At 45.3% G+C, this 26,449-nt stretch overlaps 1 protein-coding gene across 1 annotated transcript in view; it reads left to right on the top strand.

Moving 5' to 3' along the window:
- The window catches only part of TMC2 (transmembrane channel like 2), a 56,120-nt gene that overhangs the window by 5,403 nt on the left and 24,268 nt on the right, over positions 1 to 26,449 (top strand). Inside the window, exons 3-10 of the mRNA XM_074986084.1 lie at positions 931 to 1,261; positions 4,318 to 4,473; positions 7,591 to 7,681; positions 8,688 to 8,769; positions 8,885 to 8,991; positions 12,742 to 12,840; positions 17,099 to 17,241; positions 19,885 to 20,032. Coding sequence (XP_074842185.1) covers positions 931 to 1,261; positions 4,318 to 4,473; positions 7,591 to 7,681; positions 8,688 to 8,769; positions 8,885 to 8,991; positions 12,742 to 12,840; positions 17,099 to 17,241; positions 19,885 to 20,032 — 1,157 coding nt within the window. The remainder of the gene's footprint in view (positions 1 to 930; positions 1,262 to 4,317; positions 4,474 to 7,590; positions 7,682 to 8,687; positions 8,770 to 8,884; positions 8,992 to 12,741; positions 12,841 to 17,098; positions 17,242 to 19,884; positions 20,033 to 26,449) is intronic.

Below are 26,449 nucleotides of genomic sequence, written 5' to 3'. Positions count from 1 at the left end.
CACTGCTTTTCTTCCTTCGAAAGAAGCTCTTGCAAAAAAGGAGCATGCAAATGAGGTGCCTCATATGTAAACCTGTTCCTCATTTGCATTTTCAATTTCCTTCATTTGCATGCCTCTTTTGAAAGAGGAATGCTAGTGTAGACACAGCTCTGATGTCCTGTATACTGCTGGCCACAGAACCTCACCCTCTCCTGTAAGAGGCCCATAACCTCTGGCTGAGTTACTGAAGTCCTCAAGTCATGACTTCAAGTGACAGAGAATCTGCAAGTTATACTGGTTTAAATCTGCCAGTGACCTATACCCCCATGCTGAAGAGGAAGGCAAAAAACACTCCAGCATTTCTCCCAATCCGAACCAGGGAAAAATGCTTTCCCAAGCCCAAATGCGGTGATCATTTATACACTGAGCATGAGTGCAAGACCCAATCAGCCAGACACCTGGGAAAGACATCTCAGTGTTAACTCAGACCCCTCCACGTTTGGTGTCTTGTCATCAGCCACTGGAGATATTTGCTGCCAGCAGTCACAGACTGCCTACATGACAATGTAAACAGTCTCCTCAGACCACCCCCACAAAAACTGCTCAAGTTCAGTCTTGAAGCCAGTTAGGCTTTTGGCCCCCCACTGCTCTCCTAAATAACTCTGAAAGAATAGCTTCTGGAAATCATTGCTAGCTTTCAGCACCACTGGGGTACAAACGTGAGTTTCACAATTACCAGTGGCCCTTGTGTGTGCCTGACCAAAGCTGAATGCAGTTTTTGTCCTGATTCTGATCTGAAGGCTGGGAAGGTGGAGCACCAGAAGCTTGTTCAGACCCCAGTGGGGTTTGGATTGGGCATTCTGCCTGTACTTTTTAGATAAGGGGCAAATCTTTATTGCGTCAACATAGAAGGTTTCAAAAAAAAAAAACACTTGTTTTCATTAATTGCAGAGGACGAAGAAGAGGAAACCGCAACCAGAAAGCAGCACTCCAAGGAAGCCATCAAGTCAAGTAGACATGAAAGGAAGAAGCAAAATAAGAATGGGGAAGAAACCGAGCTTGAGGAGAAAGCGAAAGCCCCGAGGCAAAAAAGAACAAATCAGAAAAGCCACCAAATGAATGACAGCGATGAAGAAAGTGAAGCAGAGGAAGCAGCAAGTGGCAAGAAAAAGAGAGATAAAAAGGCTTCTAGCAAAGACCAAAAGGAGGCAGAAAATAAAGCAGGGCAAACAAACAAAGTAGGGAAGGAACGGGATAAGAAACGAAAGAAAAACTCGGAGAGGTAATCTAACAATCCCCAGGCAGAAACCAACATACCTATGTCATTTTTTGTTGAATGTCAGCTTCCAGGGGAATATGCTCATGAACTTGTGGCATATTGATGCTGGTTACTAACACAACATATTACAGTAACAAAACAAAAAAGCAGTCATGTAGCACTTTAAAGACTAACAAAATAATGTATTTGGGTATTTATTAGACTAATATGGCTACCTCTCTGGTACTATTAAGTTATTTCTGACAAATATTGAACCCTGAGAAACAATATAATTGTTTTCCTGGTCAAAATGAAAACTAGATTCTTCTCAGAATCTTCTTCTACCCCAGATATGATCATAGAATTAAGCATGTAACTGATTCCTAATGGGTGAGTAAAGGAGATAGAGTCCTTTTAAGGAACACATTTGAAGGGAAGCCAGAATAATGCACCTTCCTTTGGCTGGACATACAATTATGGCTGGACATACAATTATTCTAAAAGGTTAGAAAGGATCTCTTGGGTTTTCAAGACTATCCCCCTTTTAATTTTCCTTTGTTCCAGTTCTTTTCTTCTTCTTCTATACTTTTTCTGTGTCCATATCTACTGGCTATCATGTTTCTCACAGTGACCGTATCTGGTTAACTGAAAGAACTTCATTGGCAGTCAGATCGTTCATATGATACTTATGGAGAAGGTTGAGTCACTTTACAACAATAAGAAGAAGAAATGAACTGAAAGCCTGAACTGGAGTTATAGTTAAATCCTCAAAATGACACCCTGTTAACACTAAGGGTTTGTTGTTGTCAGCTCACATGATGCCTGTGACATTTCGGTTAGGTGACAGTAAAACAATTCAAAGGCTAGTTTTGCAACACTTAGGGCTCATCTACCCTAGCCCCCTCCTTCGAAGAGAGCATGTAAACGAGCCTGATCAGTGAATGGCAATGAGGTGCTGCGCTACGTGTACAGCACCTCATTGGCATAATTCTCGCCATATGAACTTTGAAGTTGCTAGCTTCGAAGCACTGACAAGCAGTGTAGCTGCAGGCACTTTGACGTACCTGTGCAACTTCAAAGTGCCCTTACTCCCAAAAATGTTTGGCATACAAAATTCTCTCTGCTATTGTGGAGAGGAGAACATTCCGCTTTTTGTTCAGTTACTGCCAGCTACCTAAAACGTTTTGGGAGTAAGGGCACTTTGAAGTAGCACGGGTACTTAGAAATGCCCGCAGCTACCCAGCTCACCAGTGCTTTGAAGTTTGCAACTTTGAAGCTTGCGTGGCAAGAATTATGCTAATGAGGTGCTGCATATGCAGCACAGGACCTCGTCGCCATTCACCGCTTGGACTCATTTATATGTCCCCTTCGAAGGAGGGAGCTAGTGTAGGCACACCCTCACGGAAGTTCTTAGGTAAGTAGTGTCACTAGGACAACTCAACATCACGGCTCCAGAATTGAGCTTTTTACAAGCAAAAGCATATGCCAGATTCTCAGCTGGTGTAATTCAATGTAACTCCACTGTACCAAAAATGAAAAACAAATTCAGCTCTTGTGATACAAACAGGAACAAAACTGATCATTTCAAAGTGACTGATTTCAATATCTAATTTTTATTTCTTAAAGTTGTCATTTAATAGTTTACTATAAATCAGCTTACATGTCAAAATGAAAAGTTGTTTTGAACCAAATTAAAAAAAACCCAAAAAAGAACACCTTGTTTGGAAAATGCTGAAAAACCCAATCCTGAAAATTTCAAAACATTTTTTTAATTTTTCAGAACAGGAAATTTGCCAAAAACCATCACTTTCTTGAAAGTTTGCAATCTATATTTCCTGAATACATATTATACATGCACATACACACTCTCTCTCTCTTTAACAAAGTATTCCCAACCAGCACTAGACCTGGCCAACTCCCCTTCCCCTCAAAAAGCTGTGGCACACAAAATTCTCTCTGTTCTTGGGGAGAGGAGCACACGCCATTTTTTGTTCAGTTACTGTCTGCTATCTATCTCTAATGCAATGCTTTGCAAAGTGCTTAAAAATTCCTAAGTACATAAGATGCTTGTCGGGGCATTTGCTGGGGTTTGCCACCTCCAGGGCGGGGGAAGGCTATACCTCACTAGTCAGTCAGTCTCTGGAGCAGTCTTTTGTCAGAGCAAGACCCTAGTTTCCAGGCTCAGTTCCCTGTAGCAGGGTCAGAGCAAACAGCAGCCAGTAGTCCTAGTTCAAGGCAGAGCAACAGTTACTTCCAGGCTCAGCTCCTCTAAGCAGAGCTGAGCAAACAAGCAGTCAGTACAGATAGGCCGGCCCTGGTTCAGGGCTGGGCAGCAGGGGAAGTAGTCAGTGAAGGGCTCAGCTCCTCTCAGCAGGGCTGAGCAAACAAAAAGTAAATGCATAGGCCCGCCCTAGCTCAGGACAAGGCCTGCAGTCAAGCAGGGCTCAGCTCCTTCCAGTGTGGCCTGGAGTTAGGGAGACAGCCACCCTGCAAGAGGTGGGGGGGGGTGCAGGATACCCGCCCTACTGCGCCCCAGCCCGGGGCCCTAACAGCAGCCGTCAACAGCTGCTGGTCAGTGGGGATCCACACTGCAATACACGGACATTGGCTTGGGCACTGCTGCAGCCCAACTAGGGTCAGCTGTCCCCACGCTACTTCCTATCTCCCCCTCGGCAGGTACCCGGGTCCATGTTGGGTCATCAGGGAGCTCAGGCACTTCAGTGTCCTCCAGGCAGTGAGCAAATGGCAGGTCAGGAAGCTCCTCCTGGGTCTAGTCAGGGCTGCTCACCAAGAGGTCCAGCTCAGCCCTCGGAGTCTCCCTGCCAAGAGCCAGGCAAAGGCTGCCAGAGGCTGTCTTCCCAGTGAGCTTGGCGTGCCGCCTGTTTTATTTCTTGTCCTGCATGTTAGCCTCTGGGAGCGGGGAAAGGGTGCTCTGGCTCTGCCTATTCAGGCTTCAGGAAGGGCTCTCCTGCTTCTGGGGCTGGAGAAGGCCACACCACCTCACTACAGAGCTATCTAGGGCGACATCTTGTTAAATTATTTGTGTGATCTCCCTCCCTGGTTTTATTCTTTCGTCCTAGCACTTCCTCCTCCTCTGCTTCCAATTCATCTGATGAAGAGTCTCTGTCAGAGGAAGAACTGGCAAGGCTTATGGAACAGGTAGAGGAAAAGAAAAAACTAATATCTACCATGAGGAACAAACCTTGGCGTATGGTGAAGAAACTAGCATTACTCAGGTAGCCCCCGTGCATCCCTACTATTTATAGTTTTCACAATGAAAGCCACTGATGTGTGTGTGTTTCGTAAGTGCTGATACACATAACTGCATCAAACAGAACTAGGGTTACCGTATTAGGGTTAGGAGATATACTGTAGCACACCAACACAATGGAAGTTGGTAGATACTGATACAGTTACACACCTTGTCAGGGGAGTCCTCTTTTTGGGAAGTTCAAATATGGTAACCCTAACATAACATACAATGTAGAATTACATTTTGCTGCTGCTGTCATTCTACCAAACTCCTAGTCTTGGGAAACAACCCATGGAATTTAGCCAGCATGGTTGGGTTTAAAGGAGAAGAGCTTCAAGGCAGGATTCTGTTGCCAGTCTCTGTAACTGGAGACCAGAAGACCAAAATCTGTTCCACTGATGCCCAGGCTGGGATCATTCTGCCCCCTTTTTAAAGGCGGAGCATGACTTGCAGAGTCTTTATTAAAGCTAACTCAGTGGCCTTTTTTTCTTATTCATGCTTGCTCTATACAGCAATCAGAGCAGCTTTTCTCCATGTTACCTTACAGTTCCTGAAGCATTATTGCTTGCAGGTGACTTAGAAAAATATAGTAACGTTTGCAGCAAAGATAACATTGCCTGCCATGCCATGCCATATGGGTGAGCCACACAGACGTTTAAGGTAAATGCAAAGAGTAAATGGTGAGACTTGCGAGACTGACTGGGGGACTCAAAACCCCATGATAACGGACCAAGGCCGGGGTGTGTGTGTGGAGAGAATGACCCCAAGACCAGACCTGATGATGGGAGAGAAGGGTTTTAACTAAACCTAAATTCCATTTCCCAGCAGAATTTCACTCCTCAAAATAACCTTGCAAGAAGTGCCAGGAACCTATTGGAATGTGAGGGGAAGAAATAAGTTCAGTGGATTGTGTTTGACTCGAGCAGGGGTTTCCCAACTGTGGTATATGTAATCCTGTGGGTATACAAGATCTATCTAGGAAGTACATGAGAGGAATGGTGTAATGGTAGATTTCATTTCATTTTTATAATTGGCTACTCAGGCAAAATTTGAAAACTCTATGGGAAATTGTTATGTAAAATATGGTAATTAATTTACTTCAAGATGTATCTATGATGTATGAAGCCCTCCTTTCCAATCACTGTACAGTGCAGGTTTAGTTGCCCAGCAACTGTCCAATTTAACTGAGCTCAGAACTTAGTGGATTTTTTTCCAAGTGTTACATTGCACTACACGTCAGTACATAATAGTGAATATGGGTGGATGGCTAAAGATAGTTAGCATTAAGAAAAACATGAGGTATCACTGATAGGAAGGATGGGGGAAATGGGCAGCTAGCAGATCTGGAAGAGGGGGTGAGGTTAACTGGGAGATCTGCATGGGATATACAGTAAGAAAAGGTGTGAATCTCTGGCTTAGAGGCTATTCACAATTCCAGCCGCCCATGTCACCAAAGCAGACAGCTGCTGTGATCTCTCCCCTTTTGCTCCTTTCTTTCACCCTGAAGAGCCAACCTGACCTGCAGACACATGACCCCTCTCACACCGAGAGCATTTAGTTTGATTCCCACAGATTAGTTATAGAAGCCTGGTTCTTCCCTTTGCTTCTCCTGACCTGGGTCCTGTGGAGGAGACAAGAGGGGTGACTTCCTCTTTCTGTACCTACCTCTCTTCAACTGTAAAAGGTGACTAATCATTTTTTATCTCAGGCAGGTTGGGAAGGAGGGTCTGCCTGGTATTATTTGTAAAGAGCTTTGAAACCCGCAAGATGAAATGTATTACAAAAATGCACAGAATATCACACTATTATAATGTCTGAGCAGCTGTGATGTTGCCTGGGATCATGTCTAACTACACACACCACTTTGTCCCTAAAAGAACAATTGAAAGTAGAGGAGGACATTTATAACCCACTCTTTAATTTACTTAATCAAAACTGCCCCATTACCTCGCCTTCCAAGAATGTTTAATGAATGGGTTGGAGTACATAATAATACTATGGTAACTCAAGATTCTTAGAGTGTATTACAATCAGTTAAGTGAGGCTTATAAACACAGCTGTAGTGAGCTTGGTAAGTATTAATCCCATTTTATAGATGACAAAACTACAGCACAAAGAAATGGAGGTCAACATTTTCAAACTTGGGTACCTACATACAGATTCAGGGGGCTCATTTTAGGCATCCAAGTTTGGAAATATATCCACATGTGACTGGCCCATGTCCACACATTAAGAAAGCCATGACCAGAACCTAGGCCTGCTACCTCCCAGACATATGGCTTACCTACAAGATCATCTCTCCTTCCTCACAGATGCACTGTGTGAGAAAGTAGGTAGCGTAAGAAGGAAGAGCCAAACTTCTTCCACACCAACAGAGAAAGAAGACGCAGCAGATAAATGCTGTTGGAAAAGGAACCAGGTGACTTTAAGTCTATGTATGTGGAAACTCACAGACATATTAAGCTACTTGTTCCAAAAAAATCACACAGGGGCTATGTCTACACGAGCCCCAGAGTTCGAAATGGCCATTTCGAAGTTTACTAATGAAGCGCTGAAATGCATATTCAGCACTTTATTAGCATGCGGGCGGCTGCAGCACTTCGAAATTGACGCAGCTCGCCGCTGCACGGCTCATCCCAACGGGGCTCCTTTTCGAAAGGACCTTGCCTACTTTGATGTCCCCTTATTCCCATCAGCTCATGGGAATAAGGGGACTTCGAAGTAGGTGGGGTCCTTTCGAAAAGGAGCCCCATCAAGACGAGCCACGCAGCGGCAAGGTGCGTCAATTTTGAAGTGCCGTGGCTGCCCGCATGCTAATGAAGCGCTGAATATGCATTTCAGTGCTTCATTAGTAAACTTCGAAATGGCCATTTGCATGGCCATTTCGAAGTCTGGGGCTAGTGTAGACACGGCCAGGAAGTGTTTAATGACCAGGGAACAGAATTCAGTCTCCTGATTCTCGGCCTTCCTCCTTTTGCTACAGCACAATTCACAGAAATTACAAGCTGCTGTAAAACGCTCTCGGCACCCACTGCCATCTTGATACAGATTCCTTCCATGTTTTAATATAAGCAAAATCACTTTTATGTTTTTGAATTAGGGAGGCACAAGCCTTCGTAGAGAAGTTTGAAGGAGCTTTGGGAAAGGGAAAGGGGAAAAAATTCTATGCATACAAGATGATGATGGCAAAGGTAAGTACTGCGGGAATGACAAACAGAATAGTAGATGCTTGGTCACCAATACAGTGTGTTTTTGCTACATGCGTTACACTCACATTGGGTAAAATAGCCATCATTCCAGAATCTGAGATAGCACTGCCCATATGTATTTTAGTTTTCTGAATAGCTGCAATTTTTTGTGGTTCCTGACTAAATTCATGTTTACAATGATACATGCCAAAAGCTACCCCAAATGAAACCCCATGCAGCTGCCCTAAAGAAAGGGAGGGTGCAGAGCATGTGAAAATCAGGACAGAATGAGGGTCTCTGGGTCTCATCTCTGACAGGTTAAGGCTGTAAATGAATTGACTGCACTAACGAATGGCAACAGCCAAGTCCAGGCACAGTACCATTAGCTTCAGTGAAATTCTGCCAGTTTACAAATTGGAGCACTGAATGGAAAGATGACCATGGAGAATTGTGACTTCTCATTACAAGACTGGAGTCTGTAATAAAGTTATTACTTTCATGGAAATTGCATTGACTTGAAACTGTATTTTTTTAAGGCTCATGTTGTATTCCCATTGAAGTCAGTGATTGTGTAGCTGACCTCACTGAGAAAAGAAACAGGCTTGCTATATGTCAAAGGAATCCTTCTTTAAAGGAGAAACGAGCCCAAACCAAAGTCTCACACATAGATCTGGGTGTGTAGCTTCAACTGCTACCAATGGATTAAATTCCAGCACTAACTCTGATCCCTTAGAAGCCTAGCAAAGTTAGAATTCAGGACCCGAATTTGAACACCTGAGTTTGAAAGTGGTTGGATTTAAGGTTTTGATATGGACCTTTACAAAAGTAAAAAAGCTTAGACTCAGATGCAGATGGAAGAGCCCAGAATTTTGGCTTTATAGTTTGACACTCCTTTTTAATAACCCAACTAAGTACTAATTTTAGAAACATAAACAAAGCAGCCCCAGATTTGACTCCATCACCAGCCTAACCTTGTATGTCTATTTGCAACACCATTTTCTTGTTTCAGAAATGGGTGAAATTTAAGAGAGACTTTGACAATTTTAAGACACAGTGTATACCTTGGGAAATGAAGATAAAAGAAGTGGAAAGTAAGTTTAGGCCGAGACATGACTAAAATATTTTGTTGTGTTACTTCAAATAATGTCTTGGTCACTGAGAATTTTACCCAGTCAAAATTCTAACCATTACCTCTTTTTGTTTTAGGTCATTTTGGTTCCTCAGTAGCTTCTTATTTCATATTTCTGCGCTGGATGTATGGAGTAAATCTGGTCCTTTTTGGTTTAATATTTGGACTGGTTATAATTCCAGAGGTAAGAGTTTCAGTCCCAATCTTGCATTCAGGTCCATGCAAATATTATCTTGCCCATAGTAAATGTCAAAAGGAAACATTGTTACTTGCAACTGTATTTGTTACTCCCAGGCTATGTCTACACTTTCCCCCAACTTTGAAGGGGGCATGGTAACCAGGGTGATGGGAGATTACTAATGAAGTGCTGTGCTGAACATGCAGCACTTAATTAGGCTAATGCTCTCCTGCGGCAACTTCAAAGTGTCGAACTTCGAAGTGCCAGCATGCTGTGTGTATCTGCGGGCACTTTGAAGTGCCCGCGCTACTTTGAAGTGCCCATGGCTACACACATGCTGGCACTTCGAAGTTTAATGCTTAGAAATTACTGTGAGGAGAATTAGACTAATGAAGTGCTGCGTATTCACCACAGCACTTGATTAGTAATCTCCCATCACCCTGATTACCACCCCCCCGTTGAAGTTGGGGGTGAGTGTAGACATAGCCCTAGTTTTATTGTACCCGGTGATGTCACTGCATCATCCTTATCTTAACTCTTGATCAATTCTCTTCTTCATCAGTTTCATTCTGGCACTCACTAGGGTCAAGATACTGCTCATGCAGGCACAGAGACCATACATAGATCTGTGGATAATGTCACTTCATGATGCTCTATGTTCCTGGAATGGCAGAATAAACTTCAGTTTTATTTAGCCTTAGTTAAAACATAGTAAGAAGTACACCTTATGCACCTATTTGGATTTATAGTAGCAAGTTAGTCACAAAACCCAGTATTTTCAGAACTCCATATTTATCACCTACAGAAGAGATTTTCAAAAGCTTTTCAATAGATTTAAGAGCACAAGTCCCACTGAAGCCAATGCCCCATAATGACAAAGTGCTGTGACAGGATGCTCCCTTCAGCACCAGGATGGCACCTCCTCCTGATTATTCTGGTGGGGGGAAGCTCATGAGTTCCTCATCCCGTTCTCATAGTTGCATATGGTCTCCTAGTCTCTCTGGGCCAGTAGCCCCTCTCTTACTCCACAAACTGCTTTCTCTTTGTGACTTGCTGACCCTCCAGCCAGGTCACCCAATGTTTCTCCTTCTGGGGTTGGAAGGTCTCTTACCACAGACAGGTTCAGGCAGCCTTCCCATTCACTCACAGCTTTGTAATGCCACTCAGTCAGTGGCTGGCATGACAAACCAAGCACCCCCTCTACTCTGGGTGCCAGCTAAAGGCCCTTCTAGCCAGAACTCAAGGCCTTTCCTCTTTAGACCTTACTGCTTTTCCCTGAGCCCTCTACAGCCTTCCAGGTTCCCCCTCCCATAAGTTTGGCAACCCAAATGTTCCTCCTTTCACTCAGCTGCAGGCTTTCCTAACAACTCTCTTTCTGCTGCCAGGGTCCTGCCTATATAGTCCCAGCCCTATAGTCCCCATTGCTCTTCAGCTGGGCTTCCCCATTCACTTAGGGGATTGTCTAGCAACCGGATCCCCCTCCAGCTGTGGCCTGTTGGCTTAACTAGACCCCTCTCAGTCTACATTAATCCTTTCAAGGGAAGTAGGGGAGAGGGTTAATACCCCTTCACAAGTGATTTTGAAAAATCCCATTCTTATGCAACCATACCTGAATTTGGAACCTAACTTTAGGCTCATGGTCCTGAAAATTTTGGGCAGAGCGAAAAACAGAACTCAGGAATGCTATTGGCTTGATGTTTAGGCTTCCATATCCATAAGGAATCCAAGATATACTTTCCCCAAAGTAACTGAGAAAACCATCAGGACAATAGAATACTGTCAAACACATTTCTTAACACTGCTATCCACCAAGACAGCCAGCTGTTCTTGTTCAATGTAGTCAGAGCTGGAAAAAGTACACCAAAAATTACTTGAGTAAAAGTGCAGCTGCTTTCACTTCTGGATATGTGAGTATAATCTCGATGTGATGTGTATTTGGGTATGTGTACTTCTACTCAAATAGTTTTCCAGAGAGACACAGGTAACTTGTACTTAAGTACATTCTCCCCATACCCTGCCCAAAAAGCAGCTGCACTTTTACTCAAGTAAATTTTGAGTACTTTTCCCACCTCTGGCCGTAAGTCATCAGAGAAGACAGAAGGTGATTGCACTGTCCCCCTCCTAATGTTGTTGTTTGTGTTATCTAAAATAAAAGCTATTCAGGTTTAAAGTGCCCTCTGAGCATGGAAAGACGAAACCCCTAGAACTGAACAATACAAAAGCATTTCCTTTCTTTGCAAACTGTCCATTCTATATGATGAATTAACTGGGGCCTGTTTGGTCTGTACAGTATGTGTGTTATCCAGGGTGTGTTATGCTTTACAATGTGCACAGGAGCTGAGCAAGAACCATTTAATAATAAATAGCTTAAAAACTAAGTATACATAACCCTTGCAAAACAAATGTGTTGTCAATGATTGTCCTATGTGTCTGCTTCCTGCTGTAAATATATTATAAGCTGTTAGGCATTTAGATGCTTTGCTGTGCACTGACCATAATCTTTCTATAAACACATTTAACTCTTTATGGCTGTGTCTACACTCCAAAAATAACTTCAAAGTTGCTGGGACTATATAGGCATCTACACATACTCTACTTCAAAGTTAATCTTTGAAGTAGGGCACTACTCCACTCCTGGAAATGGAATAAGGACTTTGAAGTTGGGCTCCCTATTTCCCTAAGTTAATTTCGAAGTAAGGGAAAAAGCGTGTAGACTCTCTGCTGGCTACTTTGATGCAGTGCCTAACTTCAAAGTTAACTTCAAAGTTAGCTCCTAGTGTAGACACACCCTGGCTGCGTCTACATGTGCATTCTTCTTTTGAAAGAGGCATGCAAAAGAGGGACATTGAAAGTGCAAATGAGGTGCAGATTTATATATCTGGTACCTCATTTGCATATCTTCTTTCAAAAGAGCTTTCTTCTAAAGAAGAAAAGCAGTGTAGATGCAGCTCTTTCAAAAGTAAACCCCATAAAAAAGGGAAGAAGGATTCTTTCAAAGATGGAGTTTACTTTCGAAAGCGCCACATCTACACTGCTTTTCTTCTTTTGAAAGCTGAATATGCAAATGAGGTACCAGATATGTAAATCTGAACCTCATTTGCATTTTTCTTTGCATGCCTCTTTCAAAAGAGGAATGCAAGTGCAGACACAGCCCCTATGAGTCCTTCAGAGACAACACTTTTAGGGTTACCAATCAATTTTGGTAAATCTTGATCTTCCTGCAAGCCTTGCCCTGCACAATGCTATTGAGAGATACACAGCACTATCTTATTCTCATGTCACCTTCCTGATACCCAATTTTCAGAGCAATTTGCAGCAACTCATTGTAACATGACAGCAGAAAACACCCACCATGTCAAATCCCAATGCAGCAGAGCACTTAAGGTCAGTTAATGTGGCTTCAACAGCACTGTTTCACATGTCCAAAGTTAAACTAACATTAAACTAATGTGGTGAATCAGAGCCCTAATCTACAGTAGACACACACTGTGAAACACCAGCATCTTCTCACTTTTGGATGTCCCAGGAAGCACTAGGAAATGTATGGGGATTATTAAAGCGGAATGCGAACCACTACTTGCAACTGGAATTCTACTATATAATTTTTGCTAAACAATCCTGTTTGTGAATTTGTTCCTCGTTTAAAAACTTCTCTTTGTCCTGCTGTACCTTATTACAAGGAAATTATTTAATTAATGGAGAAATGAAAGGTGAAATACACTGTGCTATCAACGTGTCTTCATATACCTCACCTAGATCTTGATGGGAATGCCATATGGAAGTATACCGAGAAAAACTGTACCCAGGGCTGACCAACCTACTGCTATGGATTTTTCTGTACTTTGGGATTTTGAGGTACGTATTGTACTTTCATTTCCAAAGTAAATCAGATGTGTTATTATGTAAGAGAACACAATTTGTTTCCAGATGTTGATTAAATCCTGTAATTTTATGTTTTTTTACACACACACACACACACACACACACACACACACACACACACGCATTTTTTCCCCAAACAAGGGCGTGAGATGACTCCCATTGACATAAAAGGGAATTGGATCAAGCCCAAACCACTTTGAACCAATATCTATTGTGCAAGTGCATTTGTTTCCACGTGGATTTAGCAAATTTTTATTCACGAGTGTGTTTTGGAGTGCAAATACTACATACATATGCAATTGTTGGTTCTGCTGCTGCTTTTTTATTAGAAAATGGGTGTACATGCACAGTAAGAGAGCACATTTCTGTTCAAGTTGTAGATTTAATTCTCATTTTACAATAAAGATAAAAAATAAATCAAGTCAATGGAATTATATCCGTCCTTCACTGGGAGAAGTGAAATCAGAGTCAGGCAGCTACTCCCTCCATATCTTAAAAACTCCCTGTAATAATTATCTGGAAGAAGTTCTATAGATCTCAGTCCTTGGCTTCTTTTAATTAAAATTACAACAAGCAGGCCAATTAGTTTGATTTGCAATAATAATTTTGTAGCAAAGATAACTGTCCACTAGTAAGTAGAGTGAAAGCATCTCATTTCACATGTGCTACTAAATAAATACCCTATAGTAGTGATTTTGGCACTACTGACCTAGATGCATTATATGTGACCTAAACTTACTGGCAAGGAATGATTTTAGAAAAACAAGGAGAGCTTAATAGTTACACTTCGCTGTACTGTATGCCAATACAGACCAAGTACCACATAATTGTAATTTTACATTTATATAGTCAGTTTAATCCTGAGAAATCAGGACTTTCTGTGTGAACAAGAATCACTTTGCTAATTACTAAGGCACAGATTTAATAAGTTACCAACCTCAACGTCCCATGGGAGGTCATGTTTTCCAATAGGAGCCATGATCTCAAACTGAATGTGTGCATTGGCTCTAAAATTTAAATACTGTATGTCTAAGCAGAATGCATCTTCACTTAAATGGCAATAAATGGAGAAAGTCAGCCATGAAATGAGGACCAGAAGAAGGCTGGTGAGATGCTCTTGACACTTCTCAGAGTTGAAGTGGCAAGCACTATGGGAGTTTGCTGAATAGACAAAGTAGAGCAAACCAGAAAATGAAATAACCATTACCCTAAATTTTCAAGTGTGTCTAGTGAAATAATACCTCTACTTTGTGGTGTCCAAATTGAGAAATCTTGAAGGATTCAGCTGTCAGAAACTGCTGCGTACCCATTCTCTGAAAATCAGGCCTCTTGAAAGAAGTTTGAAGCTGGGCAGCCAAAAATTGAGGTGACAAGAAAAACAAACAAAAAACAAAAACAGTAGTTCCACTTAAAAATTTAGGCCAACATCCTTACATGCCCTTAGGAAACCTTCAAGCTACTAAATCAGACCCTTAAAGAGAACTAGCAGGCAGGTGAAAAGGTTCTGTTATGTGTGAGACCTCTCCTGAGACTGGACTATAAAAGATGGTATTTCTGAAGGTGATTTTGAGATACTAGCCAATGCTGCTGAGAGCTACTACTGAAGGTAGTACTAGCAGAAGGACCATCATTAAAGCTTTCTAAAAACCACTAACCTGAAGGTAGGTCACATAAATGAATCCAACTTATTAGTGGCTCTTCAAATGGCTGTGTTTCAAGCAACCCAAAATAGCTGTGATATTGTCCCACTCATTTTTAATTAGGATCTCTGTGCAGTTTTAAACTTCCTGTCCCACTCCCTAAGCTCACTTGCCAGCATTTTAAAAACTCACTGGAGTTCAATGCTAATTACACTTACCCTGAGTAAGTTTGCATCAAATGAGCAGCGCACTTGAACAATGCACCTTTAAAAATTACAAAAAGGAAGGTTGCAGCAGTCTTTAGTCTGTCTTGATTTGGGGGAAAATATGCACAAGACAGACACATTTGTTGCTGACCTGCAGCTAGTGATTTTATTTGAAAGTCTAAGTTACACATAGAACAGCTCAAGAGGGCCATGGGTGACCATGGTAGAAAAAGCAGCAGATCTACAGTTAGTTGCTAATTTTTGCCTTTTGCTTGGTACCCATCCACACTGTACTGCTGCAACTAACATTCACAGACACCTGGCTTTTGTGTGGCAGAATGGAATATAAAACTTAGGAGTAAATGTAAAATGAAGAGAAAAGGGGTCAACATCTCCAGTACCTGTAAAGCACATTTCTAACATGCACAATGTTGGAAAAAATATTCTTCAATGCACAGTGATGAATAAGTGAATACTTTGGCAGCCAGTGAGTTACATAATTGATAACAACAGCCATAAGGAACAACCCACATTTGGACATAAGACTACACGTATCACAGAAGGAAAATACAAAATCATGTGGTCTGATGTTCTGTACAAATTTTGATCTTTGCGGTATGAGGGTCTGGAAAGCTAAAACATTAGGAACGACATTTTCAGGCTAGAGCTTCACTCTGCACCAATGAACACCAGAATGGCTCTTCCCCAGCATGCAGTATAATCTGCTACAGTTTCTAAGGGACTATGTTGCTGCCATACCAGCTGCTGTACTGCTGCTCTACTTTCAGTAGTTCTTCAATAATGGCAAAGAAATGCAAAAAGTCATTCTGTACCTATGGCATTATACTCAGAATTGCAGTGTTTCCACCGCCTGCTGGAAGCCATGCAGAAATAACTGTGCAATCAGTGTTGTGACCCAGATTACTAGAAATCACCCATTATTAAATACATGAGTAGCTACCAACTTTTACTGAATGCATCCACCTCAGGGAGGGATGTTACACAGATCTTATTAAACCCAGTCTAATGTACATCCCAGGATACTGCTTTGCTTGTTCCAAACTCCTGACTGAAAGCACAGAGAGAAGCTTTCTTGAGTGTTGTCACCAGGTCTCTACTATCTGGCAAATATTCAACTAAAGAGCAGAACAGTCAAAGCAGATAAGATGTATAACATGCTACAGGGGGCAGGGGGAAGGGAAGGAAAGAGAGAGATCCGCCATGCCTCTGGGCAAGGTGGTGGAGCAGCTCCATCCTCCCAGAAAGGGCAGGGCCTCAGATGGAAGGGACACAGCTTGGGGCAGACAGTCCTCAGCACCACCAGCAGCATGCTACACCATGCTCCCCCTCCCCTACCAGGCAGCCCTCAGAACCACAAGGTGAGACCCTGCCATGCTCTAGAGGCAATTTAAATGGTCCAGGGCTCCAGCTGCTGCCGCCAAAGTAGCAGTGTAGGCTCAGAGCCCTGGGCAGTTGCCCCCTTTGCAGCCCCTCCCATCGACAGCCCTGATGCTACAATACATGTCAACATGGATCAGCTGTTACAGAAAACAGGGGAAGAATCTGCTGATGCCCAAAGGAATAAGATTTTCTAGGAACTCGGTGAACTCAGTCCACGTGTGCAGGTGATTAAACACAGTTCCATTTCAGAAGAGTGCAGGACATTTTCTGGGAGCTGTTAGTCCATCAGAGTAGTAGTTCAGGGAAAAGAACAAAAATCATTTTGATTTTAGGGATGCATGAATTTGCATTACAACCTAAGCCATTAAAACACGTTCTGGGGTGAAAGCCAGTCATTTTTCAATTAGAAGAAGTTTCCAGTGAGTCTGATGGGATATGGTGGAGGGGAAGACATGATTGTTTTCGATTCACCTCAGCGTTTTCAGATAATTGGGGTATTTGGTTCAGGATGATGTTTGTAATCAAGAGTGACATGAACTATTAACTGCATCAAGCAGGTGTACAAGACACGAGAAAAGAGTCACCCCCAGGAGGAGAACAAGACCTAAGCAGAGGAGAAGGGTCAGCTCAGACCTCAAAATATCCTTCTAACTTGCTTCCCCTCACTAGACAGGTTCTTGTTGTCAGCAGAAGAGCAGAGGGTATCCATCACAGGCGTCTGAGAAGAACATCAGCGGAGTAGAGTTTTGGAAGCTGAGTGTTAAGAAAAAACAACAACAAAAACAAAAACAAAAATCCCCAAGAGTAACACAAAAATATTGGAACTAAAAACCTTACTGTTAAATTGACTCTCCTCTTTTAACATGCAACATAATTTACAAAAAAGGTTAAAACAATGCAATGGGCTTTATTTTCACATGAGAAATGTACGTAATACATAAGAAATCAAACATTTGCTGGGGGGGTTGTTTTGTTTTTCTTTAGGGTTATATCAAATATTCTGCTCTTTTTTACGGCTACTACAACAACCAACGGACAATTGGGTGGTTGAAATACAGGCTACCAATGGCATATTTTATGGTTGGAGTTAGTGTATTTGGCTACAGCCTGATGGTTGTTATAAGATCGTAAGTACACTTCCTTGGTTGCAGTGATAGTTTCCTGTCATTCTCTGAAATTGAAAGAAATCTCTGATGCATTACATCTTTCTCCTCCACTTTCTGTTAAAATAGCAGGAACATGGCATGGCATTTTCAGCTCAGTTCCAAGGGGCTTGGGAATCCATGTGACAAAAGCCACAGTTGCCAACAATGGAAACTTATATTGGCAGGCCAGACAGAGGGAGCAAGGCCTGAATCAACCCAGGGACTATCTTAGATATGGCCTTTCCAGGCCAGGGTTGGGACATGTGGCTGGGGCATTATAAGGGGCCTTGCATCGGGATGTAATCAGGGAATTCACTTTTCAGGACTCTGTCAGCCACCATTCTCCCTCCCTCCCTCCCTCCCTCCCTCCCTCTCACACACACACACACACACACACACACACACACAAAGACCAATAAGTAATATTAGGACACTTGGAAACCCCTGCCATTTTGCCAATATTTGGAGAGACTTGTTTAAGTTCCTTCACTGTTTGCCACAGCATTTCTCTTTTTAATCCAAGGTCATAGATAGCAAGGGCTGAAAAGGCCCTTCTGTGGTTTGGTACATCTCACTGAACTTTTCTAGGATTGTCCTTTAAACAAGTCCCTGTGGCTTTTGTTTAGTAAACCCCAGAACAATTATAGTGTTTTTGCCTCAATAACCTGCCCAGCAAAATTATTTTAAACTCCTATGGCTCTTCCTCCACCCAAATTGTCGAAATTCTTCTAGAGAGAGTTTCAGCGTCTGCATTACTGATGAAGATAATTCACTTAAGAGAATCTTGGTTACATGGGATTTCAGAAGACTTTTAGGACCTACTCCACCAAAGAGCTTATTCTTGCATTCATTGCACCCCAAAAACCTCACACTGAAGCCAACAGGAGTTGTGGATACACAGTCAGAACACACTAAACCAAACTCTAATGGGAAAAAATCCCCAAACCAATCTGTCCTGGGCAGAATAATAATGTTTGCATGAATCTATCACCTTCTAGTCAAGGATCTCATAAAGATTTAGTTTAGCTTCCCAAAACACTGGAGATAGATGTTACTGCCCTCATTTCAGAGATGCAAAAATACAGGCACAGAGTTAAGTGGCTTGCCTATGGTCACACAGAATGAAGTTCTATTCCTGCTTTTGTACAGTTTGCTGACTTCACATCATGTGAATTAAACCACCCGATTATCCTTCCTCCCCATACGAAAGTGTAGCCAAACGTATTTTTATATGAATTAAAACAGGCCTGTTGCTATTCAGTGCACATAAAAATCTTAAGCCCTTTGCTGGACTGAGGCCCAGAAATATATCCAGATACTCAGATGTGCTGTACGCTTATGGTGTTACCAGGAAATCTCAACACCTATTGTCTCCTCTGCACTGGAGGGATGTGTGTTAGAAATTCAAGCAGGAATTACAAAATAGTTCAGGGATCAAATAAAAGATAAGAAATACTAGGGTCGCATCTCCACTACAGTGATTTTTTGAAAGACGATCCCTTCCGGAAGATCGTGTCCACACAAAAACAAGTGTATGGAAAGAGAAGAGCATCCACACAGCCCCTGCTCTTTTGAAAGCACAGGCCAGGGGGTGGAAAAATCTAGTGCCATGAGGACTGCTCTTTAAAGAGAAGGGCCCCCGCAGCATCTACACATGCTTTTTTCTGGAAGAAGAGCCACGTTTTTTCAATTTCTGATTGACAGAGCCCATTTATTGTGTAGATGCTCCACATGTTCTTTCGGAAGAGAGCCTGCCTTTCCAGAAGGACTTGCTAGTGTAGATGTGGCCTTGAACACATATCTGCTTCTGTGCTCACTAACAAGCATGATTTTTCCCCTCTTCACATTGTTTTACTGCAAGTGCTCTACTCCAGCATTGTCTAACCGCTAACATCTCTCTGGAACATCATGCTTTAGATGGTATATCTGACAGTGCAAAAAACTGTTTTTCTTTATCTAAATAGAATGCAAAATAGCACAGATATAGTTTGTTGATGATGATGGCGGTGATGGTGGTATTTGTATTGCCATAGTGCCTAGGCGTGGACCAGAACTCTGTTGTGTTGCGCACTGTACAAGTAATCCCTCCTGGTCCATTTATGAATCTTAAATTTCATTTAGATTATTGTTATTAAGAATCCTCTTCAGAGGAATATAGCTATCATTTTGTAGTGAACAGAGGATCTGTATCATGATGTATGAATCCAGGTATCCTTATGCAACAGGTATTTAAAGAAAATAGCTATGACGAGAACCAAACCAGATACCGCCACATAACTGCAGTAACAGAGGGACAGCCGTGTTAGTTTGTAGTCTATCAAAACAAAAAAGCAGTCCTGTAGCACTTTGAAGACTAACAAAATAATTTATTAGGTGATGAGCTTTTGTGGAACAGAAGAAGTGGGTCTGTCCCATGAAAGCTCATCACCTAATAAAGTATTTTGTTAGTCTTTAAAGTGCTACAGGACTGCTTTTTTGTTTTGCCGCATTACTAGAGTACCAGGTTTGTTTTCCTTATTTACGAGGAATCACAACTTGCCTGAATTTCTACATAGCTCACAGGGGTGTCTGGTGGCTGGATAGCATATGGCAAATAAACACCTTGCCATTTGTATCATCGCCCAGGATGGCCAGAAATGCCAATGAAAGCACAGGAGATGGGGATGACAATAACTTCACTTTCAGCTGGAAAATGTTCACTAGTTGGGATTACCTCATTGGCAACCCGGAGACCGCAGACAACAAATTTGCATCTATTACGACCAGTTTCAAGGTAATATCCAAATAACATACAGATGCTCTGCAGTGCATTCCCTGATGCTGGATATGTGACCAGAATCCACCCTAGCAGAATTTCAGGGGCAAAATCAGACAATAGCCTGGACACCTATACAGCATCCCAAGGCACCCTAGGATAAAGCGATTAACCACAGTGACTCTAGTTCATATGTTCTGTGCTGAACTCATCTCCATATGCAGAGCCTTCCTCTCCATAGGCAGTTGAGAGTTGCTGCACCAGGCCCTGTGCTTTGGGGGGCCCTGTTGTGGCCACCTCAACAATCCTATGAACAAGTCCCAGGGTGGAACCAGGGTCCCCCCACTCACTGCAATGGCAGCAGCTGGGGTTGCCCAGCAGCTTGTGCTGCTTCCTCCCTCCACCCTCTACCAGCCCACTGCAGTCGCTTCACCGCAACAGCAGGAAGTGGAGCACCCAAGCCCCCGGGCACTCCACTTCCCGCCACTGTGAAGAAGCAGAGCAAGAAAGCTGGGAGAGGGAGCAGACTTCTCGGCACTGCCAGCTCCCGCCACCGCAGTGAGTGTGGGAGGGGAGTGTGGGTGCTAATTCCCAAGCTCTGTTGCTCAGGGCAAGGGCTTTGGCAAGGGAGCACAGCGGTGGGAAGGGTCAGGGCTGGCGTGGAGCAAGAGAAAGCAATTACTGAAAAGATCCTCTATAGGCTGGTGGGAAAATGCCAATTATTAAAAGTTTTACCAGCTTCAAGGATGAACTGTTATCTTTAAAATTATTACCCCCCAAAATATTCAGTTGCGGGGTGAAGGAAAATTGCTATGGACACTTTGGCAAAAAAGCCACTTTTTTCCAGTAAAACATGTCAACCAGCTGGGGTGAACTCCGTGCACAGAAGGACCAAATACAGAATGAATTGGGTAGAACATTTGTAGAATTTTTGAGAGGGGCGAAGAGTGATGTAGGCATCAGTATACCTAAAATGGTTTGGCACACAGAGAAAAATCAAATGCATAGGTCACTGAAGAAGAAAAAAGTCAGTGATTAAAGATTATATTCAATTTGATAACATACAGATTTTTTAACCAAATCCCATACCAGAAAGTCCTTGAATTTCTTGAATGTAATCCTCTGTATTACCCTTGCTCAACAGGAGACGTTGAAGAAGGAGGGAGGTCACATGTGCATCAAAAACCGATAAAAACAAAACGATCTTTTCAGTCTTAAAGGTGTTTTGGATTTAGGGATTAACTCCTCTAACTGTAGGCAAACACCATCTGGAGTGTTTGCATTCATAATTTCAGTCTGCTTTATTTTAATGTTCATCATTGAAAAGTTCATCTTTGAAGCTGGTAAAACTTTTGGGAACTCACAAGAGAAAATTACTGGCTCAAGCTGTCAAAATAGTGTGGCTTTTTAAAATTTCTTTCAGCTCTATCCTGAAAGGACTATATGATTCTGGACCATTTCCTTTTATTGTATGAATGAGCAGCTAGATAGGAAAGATTTAGGATCCCAACAATTCAGAAAAACGCAGCATCAAGTAGGACTAAGTGGCTTTTAAAAGAAGCTCTAGTATGGAGAAAATCCCTTACAATGTTTTGAAAAAATACGTTTACCCAGCTATAATCTAACATCATCTTGGACAGAAATCTTCCTGGTTCTGAGAGCACAAATGTGTTCCATGAATGGTCTGAGAAGTAGCTGTGCAGACATCATCATAGATGATCAAGGCAAGCAAAGGGTGCTCAGAAGGCAAGTGTACTACAAACTCAGAGGCTGTGGCCACACTAGCCGCTCATTTCGAAAATGATTTTGAAATGAGGGGCAATTTCAAAATGAGCAGGAGAGCGACTACATAGAAATTGCTCATTCCAAAATCAACTTGGAAATTAAAAGGCACTCATTTCGAAGTCGTTATTCCACTCCCGTGTTGGGAATAACGCCTCCTTTCGATGTTAATTTAGAAATTAAATGTGTGTAGCTGCTCCCTGGCTGCCATTTCGAAATGAAAAGTCCGGCCCCTCCCACTAGCAGCCAGAGCTCTATGACTGTCAGCTGCAGGTGCCTTAAAGCTGCAGGGACCCAGAAACCCCACACAGGAAGCTGAGAGTGTGTTGGCGGCCATAGGAGCACGAGGTGTCTAGACGACACTCCCTAGCACCCCCAGAAAGCGACGCCCCACCATGGCCAGACAGATGGCTAGCAGCCAAGACCCCCCAGGATCCCCATGGAGCCAAGGGTTCCAGGCGGCAAGGCTCTGGGCAGCCCCCAAAGAAGAGGGGGGGCCCCTCTGGCTGGAAGCTGAGGTCCAGGACCTGCTGGCTGTCTGGGGGGAGGAGGACAGCCTGCTCAGGACGGAAAGGGCAGAAGAGAAACGCAGACACCTTTGCCTGCCTCACCAACAACCTCGCTGCAAGGGGCCACCCCTTGCGGACCCACAATCAGGCCCGCTCCAAAGTCAAGGAGCTGCGGCAGGGCTATGCCCCAGCAAGGGACTCAGCCAGGCAGTCAGGGGCAGTGCCGGCCACCTGCCCCTACTTCAGAGAGCTCCACCAGCTGCTGGGACCCAGGGAGGCTGCACCACCTGAGGAGACCCTGGACACAGAGGAGCTGGAGGGGCAGGGCGAGGAGCCCCAGCCAGAACCCTTGATGGCCCCCCCGCCACAGGCCTCAAAATACCTGCTGGCACCGGGGACAGCGAAAGCGGGAGCGAGGGACTGCTGTGCATGGCCAAGCCCTCCGAGGGCCCTAGCCAGGCTACCTCCACCCAGGCCTCCCCTGAACCACCCGAGGAACCCCCAGGTAGGACCAGGCATGGGGTGCCCTGGTCATGCGGCTAGGGGGGTGGAGTGTGGAGGCGCAGTCCCTGACACAGCCGGCATGGGCCTGGGCATACAGCCACGGGGGTGGCCGTCATCGCTGCTGGGGGTACCCCACATGGGGCCATGGGCTGCCTGGAGGGTCAGAAGCCTGGGAGGGCTGGGGCAGCCACGCTAATGGCCCCGCGTTGATGGACCCCACAGAAGACTGGCCACCCCAGAGCCCCTCACCACAAGCAGGGTGGGATGGTGGTGGGGACAAGGCCGCTGGCCTACGGTACTTGGGCTCATGACTGTCGGGGCACCACCCCCTCCCCTTATGTCTTCACAGCCTCGGCATCTGTCAGCGACCCCAGTCCCCTGGATGTGCCCGGGAGCCCCACAGAAGCAGAGGAGGGCGAAGGGGCAACACCTTCCCGGACCAGGCGCCGTGGTGGGAGAAGCCACCGCTGCAGCTGGGCAGATGATCTGCGGCAGCCCACATGGCTGCATGGCGGGAGCAGAACCGCTTGCTGCAGGAATGGCTCTCCATGGAGCGGGCGGTCTGGGACCAGGTGGCTGGGTATCTCAACACCCTGACCCAGACCATCGCCAACCGCCTGGCCCAGCCGCCCGACCCATGGATGGCCTTTCCTGCAGCACCCCCCTGCCCCAGCCCCCACTTTCTCCCCAGTCCCCTCCTCTGTCACGCCCCGCCTCTGCCTCAGCCTCCCGCTCTTCCCTGGACCCTCCCTGCCCCACACCAGCATCCCCCTCTTCCCTGCCTCCCCCTCCGCTCCAGCTTCCCACTCCTCCCTGCCTCCCCCTCTTCCCTGCCACCCCCCTCTTCCACAGCCCCCTTGCTCACCTTCCATCCTCCCCCAGCCCTTGCAGCTCTGCTTCCAGCCAACATGACCCCAGCTGAGCGGCAGGAGCTGGTGCACTGGCTGTGGCTAGGCGAACCCTGGCCGTCTGTGGCTCCCCCCTCCTCCCTGCAACTTTGAGCCCCTAGATACCCCAGTCCGGCCTACCTCCCCATTCCACCTGCCCCATCCTGGCCCTGCCGTGGTCCGCAGACCCGGGGTGGTCGCAGCTCCAGGGGCCGTCATGGCTCCCAACCAGCCACTGCGACGGAGGATTGAGGCCCCCCGCCTCCCGATGTATATAGTTCACCCCCTCATGTAAATAGTCACATGTTCTTTGTTTTCCAAAAATAGCAGTTGAATTTATTTAACGGTGATATGTGTCCTGCCTTGGGTGGGGATGGCGAGGGGGGAGGGGGTGGGACAGGGTAAGAAAGTGGAGGTTGGGGGTTTGCGTGGAGTGACCTGGCCCAGGTCATAGCGGCACCCGAGCAAAGGCCTCCCAGAGGGCCTCCCGCACACGCACCCCATCCCGATGCATCTGGTGACCCAGGACCGCACCTGGCTGCTCGTAGTGCGGCACAGCCTCGGCTGCCCAGTGTGCCCCAGAGAGCTCCTGCCTGATCTCCACGAGATTGTGGAGTACACAGCAGGTGCCCATGACTGTAGGCTCCGGGCGCATCAGGAGGCACCTGCAATGCGCCTTCAGATGGCTGAATGCCCGCTCCACGATGTTCCTGGCCTGGTTGAGGAGGGCATTGAAGAGGTCCTGGCTCTCATTGGTGTGTGCTGTGTAGAGGTGCGTTAGCCAGGCCTGGAGTGGGTAGGCAGCATCGGCGATGATGCACGGGGGCATGGTCATGTCCCCCACTGGCAGTTCCCGTGGGGGGACGGAGGTGCCCTCTGCCATGCTGCAGCTGAGCCATGAGTTCTGCAGAATGCGGGCATCGTGGGCCCTGCCTGGTCAGCCCACACAAATGTCCGTCAAACATCCTCAGGCATCCACGAGGGCCTGGAGGATGACGGAGTGGTAGCCCTTTCAGTTGATGTACCGTCCCCGGCTGTGTGGTGGGGCCCGTATGGCAATGTGGATGCTGTCCAATGCACTGACGCAGTTGGGGAATCCCAGCTGTTGGAAGCTGGCCATGGCAGCGTCCACATCTCCAAGGCAGATCAGGTGGCACAGGAGGATCCTGTGGATGGCAGCGACAACCTGTAGGGGGTAGAGGGCAAAGGCGCCCATGAGTGTGTGGTAGCATATGGGGGACCCCCCATCCCTGGGACCCAGCTGTGGGTGTGTGGCCCCGGGTGCCTTACCTCAAGGAGGACGACCCCGACGGTGGCCTTCCCTGCCCTGAATTAATGGCTGACCAAGCAGTTGCTGTCTGGGATGGCCAGCTTCCACACGGCGATGTCTAGTCGTTTCTCCAGGGGGAGCGCGGGCCGCATGCAGGTGTTCTGGTGGTGAAGTGCTGGTGCCAGACAATGGCACAGCTCCATGAACGTGGCTCGAGACATCCGGAAGTTACGGAGCCACTGTTTGTCATCCCATTCTCCAAAGATGATGTCGTCCCACCATTCCCCACTGGTGGGGGTACTGCCAGAGGTGACGGCAGGGCTGGAACAGGGGATGGTCCGGATGCACCATGGGGGAGGCCTGCAGGAGGCTGGTTATGTGTCGGGCAACACGTAGCCTCATATGGCATGCTGTCAGGATGGCCATCAGGCTGGCCATGATGTCAAGGGTGTCCCCGTCACTGAAGTACTGCAGGTCCATGGCAGGCAGTGGTGTGGTGGCTAACCAAGGCTCTGCTGAGTGCTGTGCTGGAGGTTGCGTGCTGCAAGCAGCCAGGGTCCTTGGCATGTGCACGGTGGGGGTGTTTGGGAGGGGCTCTTTAAGGGGCAGCTGGCCCGTGCTCCAGGAAGGGCTGGTCAACTATTTGACCCTGCCCTTGCTGTTTCCTGCCCCGTTATTTCGAAATGAAGCTGTGGCTGTGTAGCCACTCCATTTCGAAATGACAGGGTGTCTTTTCGATGTTGCGGATTGCAACGTCAATCCGCGTTTTGTGTGTAGTCACTTCCAAAGGACTCATTTCGAAGCAGCTCATTTCAAAGTGACGGATAGGAATTACCCCTTTCAATGTCACTTCCTAGTGTGGCCACAGCCAGAGTGTGCGGAACACACAAAACTAAAGTGACAAAGAATGTAAAAGTAAGAATTTTTTCAGTTGCTTGGATACTAGTGGTAGGAGTCTGGGAGTCTGGGTAACAAGCACAAGGAATTGGAATTTCTCATCAACAAGAAGAAATTTGATATAATTGGTATTACTGTGAACCAGTGGGATGATTCACATGATTAGAATGTTAAAATCACTAGTTTATAAACTGTTTAGGAAGGCTGGAGTGGGTAAGAGTAGGTGACACTCTACATTATTGGCACCTTTACCTTTTTTACGTTATTGATGCACGATATTGAATGCATATGGATCAATATGCTAACAAACAAGAGCAGGAGGCGACCCTGGTGGAGGTCTGATAAGGTATGTCTACACAGCAGCCTTATTCCAAAATAAGATATTCTGGCATAGTTTATTTTTAAATAATTCTCCTACACCACAAAAAAGCATTTTGAACTAGCACTTAGCTGTTTTGAAATACGGCATCTACACACAACAGAGCCTATTTAGAAACAGAGCTGATGGATGCACTATGGCTTATTTCAAAATAGGCTCTTTTCCCTGTCACCACATCTACACTGCATTGCCCTTCCGGAAGAGGCA

This window comes from Carettochelys insculpta, chromosome 2 (assembly GCF_033958435.1).
Source record: "Carettochelys insculpta isolate YL-2023 chromosome 2, ASM3395843v1, whole genome shotgun sequence".
In the NCBI taxonomy this organism is placed as follows: Eukaryota; Metazoa; Chordata; order Testudines; family Carettochelyidae; genus Carettochelys; species Carettochelys insculpta.
The sequence above is the reverse complement of the archived record's forward strand: the minus strand, read 5'-3'. Positions and strand labels throughout refer to the sequence as shown.